The sequence below is a fragment of the Haliotis asinina genome, chromosome 1, assembly GCF_037392515.1.
Source record: "Haliotis asinina isolate JCU_RB_2024 chromosome 1, JCU_Hal_asi_v2, whole genome shotgun sequence".
In the NCBI taxonomy this organism is placed as follows: Eukaryota; Metazoa; Mollusca; class Gastropoda; order Lepetellida; family Haliotidae; genus Haliotis; species Haliotis asinina.
In genome coordinates, this window is record NC_090280.1 from 29,563,081 (window position 1) to 29,571,156 (window position 8,076).

The window sequence follows — 8,076 nt, forward strand, 5'->3', positions numbered from 1 at the left end:
TCTATCTATCAGTAACATAGATCGTTTCATGCCTGTTGGAAACTACATATCAATTGGTTGCAGTGATATATCCACTGCGCGCAACCCCTTCGATAGAGCATTATTCAAATAAGATACCTGACAGCAATTCATGAACATACACCTATGAAATGGTTGAAAACATGCAATGATCTCTGAACTCCTAGTTTATAGACCCATATTTACTTGTGTATCGTAACATACAATGATCTATTTTATCCTCCTGCAACTAGTTTTAACATCCTGTAATATACTAATAGTTTTTATGTTGTCCCTCGATGGCAGATATTCAGGTATAACAAGAATAAACTAGTTCCAGTCACAACAAGGCTGAAATATTGCTGATGTGACTTTAAATGTTCACGCTCTCACTCGCCTGCCGATTGGAAATAATCGATTGTGGACCAGACACTCCAGTGATCAGCAGCTTGTGCATCTATTTACGCAACTGAAATACGATGACGTGTCAGCGAGCCTGACCACCTGATCCAGTTAGTCGTCTCTTGCGACACGTATGGGTTGCTGAAGACCAGTTCTAACCCTTTACGGATATGATGCTTGAGGGGATGACTCTGTTTAGACAGAGACACGTTTCCATACCACTTACTTTGTCTTCTCTTATCTCAAACATGTTTTGACTATTACCTGAGGACTGTCATGTGCTACTTTCCCACGTTGGCCACAACCCTGAAACAAACATTTAAAAGCAGAATTTCTTGATAGCAGCATGTGAAATGTTGCTACCGGTTCTGTACACCTTATTGCTGTGGGGAGCAGCGTCCTCTGACACAACTGTCACGATCTACAACGAGTGGCTGTCCCAGGGTGGACGTATGCACTATGAAGTTGAACGGTGGAACAAAGTTAATGGGCTGACCCAGTTGAACCTAATACCAAATATGAAATCCATCCGAGCAGCTGCCGGGCGCTGGGTGAACAGAGACATAAACCTTTTTCCAAATGTACGTATTAGGTAAAACATTATACAGAAAGAAAAGATTTTGGAAAATGTGTAATTTCGATGTACTGCTGTTCAAGCAGACGCCTCCCCATGGTGCTTAGTAAGGTGATCTACATTGACTTTCTCCATCTATATTGCCTTAATTCTTAAATACTTTTAAGTATACATCTGTAAGTGTTACGTTGTTAACCCAACCGTTGACAGGGATGCCTAGTTCAATTTTATTTTTTATGAATCTATGATTTGATTTACTCGCATGGCTGAAATACTGCCGATGTCACCTAACTCGCTCACACACTCCAACAAAGTCTATGCTTTGCCATGCGATGGAAATGAGGCAGTTAATGTGTAGGAAATAATACATACTTTAATGATCACGGGACAGGTCTCCTATCGGTATGTCTGGAACAGACTACATTGCTACACTGCTGAATCTCTGTTTCTGTAAGTCCCCTTGATCCGAAGTATCGTGATATACCTTCGACTGTTGGTAATCTATAGTCCGTTTGCATAAAGATAGAAATAGTGTTTTATGCTCACATGCTACTTTGCAGTATAATTCTGTGAAAAAAAGGTTATTTCACTGTCCTTAGTAGACAGGTAAGTACACAAGTTTGTATGTAACATAATTTTCATTTATACATAAAACTTTGAAAGTCGCGATACCGTTGAAATACTGCCCATGTGATTGTAATTTTAACTCGCTCACTCAATCTGTGATTTGTTGAAAAGATTTATCTGTTTCAAACCCAGAGATATTCTGTTGAAAAGTGGTTTCAAACACAGATATTCCTCGGTGTTTATTTCGTTAGTTGTTTCAAACATAGGATATTCTGCGATACTCAGTGGTTTCAAACAAAGATAAATTCAGTGATGCTAAGTGGTAAAGATATGGCTGAGATATTGCCAGTGTGACTCACTCGCTCACTTTTTATGTTATAATTTCCTAAATATGCTATCATTTTATGTTCCCTGCTAGTTTCAATCTCTACTTTGGTGACAGATTTTGTAACATCACATTGTAAAGTATTTACGTTTGACATTATGTCATTGATGATGTCCCCAGAATGGAACGGCATCTAAGTTCTTGTCAATGTATTTTTTTTCAGTGGCCCCAAAGCCACAGTCACCATGGCTACCCAGACCCTACATATCTCCAGCACCACGCGCTTCAGTCAAAAACGTGGTCATGGTATATGCAACAACTCAGTAACTATGGGAACAACATCGCTAACATTGTCTGGAACATAGAAGGTATGAGACGTTACTAAACTCTTTTAGAGAGAGCTTGTGCCACTGTCATTGGATATAGAAGAATATCTTCTCGACTACCCAAGAACAGCTGTATTTTCACAACAGAAAGCTAACGCTATCTTACCAACTCTTAAATATATAAAAGATATCGTAAATATTAACAACACATAACATTTTCCGATTCTCTTTATGTCTTCAGACTATCACAAATCTTTCTTGTAAACATCCACTCTTAATAGAAAGTATTGAATTGTATAATTATCTTGCTATTGGCCAATGCGACGTCGTGATCTGTTGGTTATCTTTTTGGAATCCCTGGTAATACGATGGACGACTTCAATGCCAAATTAAATCTGTGACGCCACTTCTTATTTGATACACGGATTACAAAGCTAGCCGATGCAGAAGAAGTATGACACCCTAGAAGGTATCAATAAATAACATGCAATGAAACCATATCCGTTACACTCACTTGGGTTGTCAGTCCAGATTTGAAGACGTCGTCATGCAACCATATCGCATTGGCCATATATGATATACGCACGAATATTTTATGAACGGCGATGATCCTTTTTTTCCATCCCGTGTGAATCACTGTCTAGAACATCCCGATAGACTGTGTTTAGTATTCCATCACTAGGGATACCTATTTCAAATCAAGAACTACGAACGATCTTTTTAACAATATCAGTTCACATTTAATTATTGCATTGGTAAAAAAATGAGAATTGTTATTATTATTAAATTGATTTGTAATTAGATAAATATTTTAGGATTGGAACTTTGAATTAGTAACTCAGATGGTTAGTGGCTGAATCATCGAGGAGGCTAAGGTACTGTAAAATTATTGTCCTCCTGACACGGTACGTAAGTCGCAAAACATTACAATTACATTAAACTTTCCACTATTTATAATCGTAGCATTTGTGTCTTTTTAATTTTGGGCTAGATGTGTCTAAATCGATAACAGCTGAAGTGTAAATCTAGCTAGACCCTATATAGGGTAAATGTACTGTAAGTCCACATGGTCTCCAGTGTGGCACCAAGTTTGTCACGATATGGCTGAAATATTGACGCTGTGACTTTGAACTCACTCACTCACTCTCTCAGCGATGTATACAATCACCACCAAAAGTAACGTGAATAGTGTGCAATGAAGATATTGACAATGAGTAAAGCATGGCATTTTTTGGACTAACTTTACTTCCAAAAGAGACAACGATAACTCGAAAAAAAGCACTTGGTATGTTTATTTTTCACATGACAGGAAAATCCAATAAATCAATTTGGAAACCTTAACGGGAAACACACGTTAACGTCAATAGTGAGTGAGTGAGTTAATATTTAACGTCACATCGGCAATCTTGCAGCCATATCGTGACGAGAACAGTCTTGAAAAGAGGAATCTATATATATAGTAAACAACCTGTCAACGAAGGACAGTAAAACAACTAGAGAATCACAATAATAAATAAAACTAGCTTGGAAAGTTAAAACTAACATCATTATTCAGACAATACCATAAAAACAGGCTCTATAGATCGCCAACAACTGAAGGTAGATCACCATACTAGAGGCCATGGGGACTTTTGCTACCTGCATAGACCCTAGCTTGATTTACACCATCCCCTCAGCTGCTGGAGATTGTATGCAAGATTAGCCACAAATTAAAATGACAGAAATACTACAGCTACGAAAAAATGGAAGATTAAATTTGACCTCAAATGTTTTGGGACTTACGTACCCTCTCAGGAGGACAATTACTTTACGGTACTTCAACCCCCTTCGAGGATACAGCCGCTAACGATCTCAGTTACTAATTCAACTTCCAATCATAAAATGTTTATATATTTACAAGTCAGATAACAAATCTAATTCTTTTAAAAATGCAAAAATTAAATGAGAACTTACGTTACTAAAAAGGTCCATCATAGTTCTTGATTTGAAATAATTGTCCCTTGTGATGGAGTTAACGTCAATAACGGATGTGACCCCCAATGGCATCAGTAACATATCACCTCCCAATGCTGTTGAACTGACGTCGAATGGACCTGTTGGGAATGTTGTTATAAGCGTCAACAACATTCCGTTGTTGTCGTTGCAAGTTATCTGTGCGTGCTTACTGTTGGTGAACTTGTCTTTCCATCTCATCCCAGAGGCGTTCGATGGGATTCAAATCAAAGCTGGCTAATCATTGTATGAATGTCGTTGATCTGGAAGAATGTCTGTGTCAGTCTTGCAGTGTGCACTCTCGCTTTATCGTGCTGAAAAACAAGATGACGTCTTCCAAAGAAAACTGGACGAATTACTAGTCTCAACACTTCGTCGATTCAGGGCTGCGCATTAACACCCCTACCAAGACCGTGCGAATTGGTCTGAAAGATTACATGTTGTACATGTCGCCCAAACTTATTTCACCCCAAAACATGAGGGAAGGCCTTGCTCAGTGATCTCTCTCCAAAACACATGGTTCTGAGAATCTTTCACCTTGGCGACGTCATATTTTCACTCTGCCTTCTGAGATGACGATACAAAAGCGACTTTCATCTGAGACGACGACGTTCTGCCACTATCCATTGCACCAGTTGCGATGGACTGCCGCCCAGTTCAGTCCAGCACGTCAAAAGTGAACTAACGTGTGCTCGAAGGCAAAGTAAACCAGAGTATGATGGCGACGTGTGGGTCTGCTGTGTCTTCCTACGGTCTCACGTGCTGTTGTGGTAGCTGGTATGAAGCAATTTGTCAAATGAAAGGTCACAATGGAGTGGTCTTGCCAGTGTGACGTTTACACGTGGACATCCGCCACGAGGGTGGTCAGCAACGGTGTTTGTCTGCTGATAGTGGTCAGATGAACCTATGAGTTCCATAAAGCTCCAACCTTCTGCCTCAATAGTCCCTACAGCTCTCTGACGTTCGGTAGCTCTTAAACGGGACTATTAAATGGTCACTGTTGTGAACATGCGAACACAGACGTTAAGCAGTAACATCTATCATCGGCATCATAAGAGCAAGAGCATCATGGAAATAATGTCATTCTATTTCACGACCTGTCTCGGCAGTACGTGAACATCAGCGATGTGTGACGTCACATACGCTGTGTCTGTAGTAAACAGGTTTTGCCTCGAAAAACAGCATTAACGGAATCAATTACATATCAGAAAGCCACTGTTGATTTACGTCACAGTAGATATTGAGGAATGTCGCGTTTCTTTTGGCGGTGAGTATAAAAAGAGTGATATAGCGTTAGAGAGAGATACCTTGGACAAAGCCAACCTCGAACAGGTGTCCCAGTGTCTAATGATAATCTGAATGCTTTACCTTTTACAGTTTTTGTCCTATCAGTCTATGGTGCAGGTACTGGTTCTTGAAGATCCGAGGTAGAATAGGTGTCCAGAAACTCCAGGACACAAAACCTGCAACTGGAAATTATTAAGGCCCAGCAATTCACTTTCTTATTTACTCAGTCATTTTATTATCACGGACTTCTGGTGTCTGCCATTCATAAATCCCAAAACATTCGAGGCAAATGTTGTTCTACCAAACTTTTAATCGTAGTATATTTGTTGTTTATGATTATAACAAAAGATCAATACAATCGCCAGTGCCTGAAGGGATGGTGTAAATCCAGCAGTACTTAAGTCCTAATGGATCCAAGTATGGTGATCTACCTTCAGTTTTTGGCGTTACTATAGCCTGTTTTTATGTTCTAATGTATTGTATTTATTGTGCATGCAAAATATTAGGCCTTCCCCACATATTTGAGGTCATCAATGAACCTGACTGGTACGAAGATGTTATTGACCCACAAACGAATATAGACTTTCACAGAGCCGTGGCCGACAAGCTGAAATCACGATTTGGAATGAAAGTTGCCGGACCGTCGTACACTAGTATGGCATTACGACAAGCAGATGAAAATAACTTCAGCTCCTGGAAAAGAACTGCAAAGTTTCTGGACATGTCTCTTGATCACTTGGACTTTTTCTCGTTCCATTCCTACAACTATCTGCATATCTCAGGTGGAAGCCATACCAACTCTGGCATCAACGAAGCTCGTCTGGTTGCTTCTCTTGACATGGTGGAGAATTATTCCCATATCAAGAAAGGAAAGAACGTTCAGCTAATTAACACTGAATTTGGATTAGGCGTGTCAGGAGTTCCAGCCGGTTTTGAAAATGGACTAATAGACTTTCAGACCATTTATCAATCAAACGGTTTCATGTTTACTTTCCTTAACCTGAGAGAGTTTATCGACAGAGTTACCGTATTTCTCTTTTCGAATGAGCAATATCCAGGTCATCCTTCCCTTCGGAATTCCTTATTAACAATGCAAGGACAACCTCGTGAGATGACAAAATTCTTCACGTTTTGGAAAAATTTTATTTATGACCACAGATTCCTCCGTATCTCCAGTCAATACAATGGACAGGAGAGAGTAGTTGCATCACTCGCCCTTGCAAATCCTCACACGAAAGAGATGATGGTTCTACTCCACAACTATGGAAGTAAATTCGAGAATGTTAAACTGGACTTTCCTAACAACTGGCTTAACCCTTCCAATGGTGAAGAAACATGCGTTCTGCTCGACAATGGTAATCCATCTATTCATGCCAATTACCATTTCGACAGGTCTAAGCTTCATGGCACCGTCGGTCTGCCTGGATCGTCAACATGCTTCTACAAGTTTAAAACTAACTACAACTTTAATGGAATACGCACGGATAACGAGAACACATACTATGGCAAGAAAATGATTATCCCTATCAGCAACGGACGTGCACAGACAACCGTCGATCTACCCAGCTCCGGATACCATTCATCGTATCTTAGAGTAGGAATTAGCCGCGACAAGAATGCCAGTGCAAAACCCAAGACCGTTGTCTTCAATGGCCACACGTTATCTTCGAGTTACATGTTGTTTGATGCCACAAAGGTTAACAGGAAAACAAAGTGGAACGTGTGGGTCTTCATGGTTCCGGCATCACAGGTCCACACGTCAAATACAGTGACCATGACATTTGATGGAAACGGTGGTCACGTGACATCCGTCGCACTGGTTGCTGGCAAGCTTCATTAGATAAAATCATTGTTCAGTTCTTTGTTCGTTGTTTATATATAAAAAGGGTGCCATTTACAAAAAGCAGACAAGTCTGAAATATACTGAGCAAACGATGAGCAAGCTACAATGAATCACAATGCAGATATCTAGTACAGTGCAACTGAGTCAAAAGTCAGGTAACAGGACAAGAAAATTAACTCACCAGAATCTTGGTATTGCACAGAGAGAGCAGAAATACCAAATGAAGCTTGTTCACAAAGTCAGCAGTCAGACTTTGTCAAACGATGGTGATGTAGATGATGTTGTTGACAAATAGGCGTTACAAAAGGCAGAGGCACACAACTCCAGTAATTCCGAGTGTAAATTCCTGTGTGTGTCCCTCAACACGACAACAAGCCTTGATATACACTGACACAATGTCTGGAACATTGGAGCAATATGCGGCTATCGCCATTCACTTTGAAATTTCTCGAACAAGGATAGTTAACTCTGGTGTGTTATCTAAAGAGGCCTGCCGCTAAACATACTATTGCCAAATGTGACCCACAACTCAAACTCAAAACGCCAAACATTGCGAACCATTAATAACCATCACCTAATCAATGATTATGCAAATTAGAAAAACACGCTCGAACATTGATGAGGTTTAACGTCGCTCTTTACATTACGCTCATATGACGGCGTGATGTCTCAAGCTGTCGTATAGTGCTGGCGGACAGAGATACTACAAAGAATGCCACATCATATGCATGTGTACCACACTCAGACACATTATACTGACTCC

At 40.1% G+C, this 8,076-nt stretch overlaps 1 protein-coding gene across 1 annotated transcript; it reads left to right on the forward strand.

The window, feature by feature from the left end:
* Nucleotides 1-722: 722 nt before the first annotated feature.
* LOC137278338 (beta-porphyranase A-like) lies at nt 723-7,330 on the forward strand. Its single transcript, XM_067810620.1, has 3 exons — nt 723-980; nt 2,089-2,233; nt 5,977-7,330. Exons 1-3 carry the CDS (start codon nt 753-755, stop codon nt 7,308-7,310), a joined length of 1,707 nt encoding a protein of 568 aa, XP_067666721.1. The 5' UTR covers nt 723-752; the 3' UTR covers nt 7,311-7,330.
* The last annotated feature ends 746 nt before the right edge of the window (nt 7,331-8,076 follow it).

What these genes read in the sequence shown, in the direction of transcription:
- LOC137278338 (XM_067810620.1), top strand. Translation starts at nt 753, where the DNA reads ATGTTGCTACCGGTTCTGTACACCTTATTGCTGTGGGGAGCAGCGTCC. An exon ending in ACATAAACCTTTTTCCAAAT is followed by an intron (nt 981 to 2,088) that starts GTACGTATTAGG and finishes ATTTTTTTTCAG; the next exon opens with TGGCCCCAAAGCCACAGTCA. An exon ending in CATTGTCTGGAACATAGAAG is followed by an intron (nt 2,234 to 5,976) that starts GTATGAGACGTT and finishes GCAAAATATTAG; the next exon opens with GCCTTCCCCACATATTTGAG.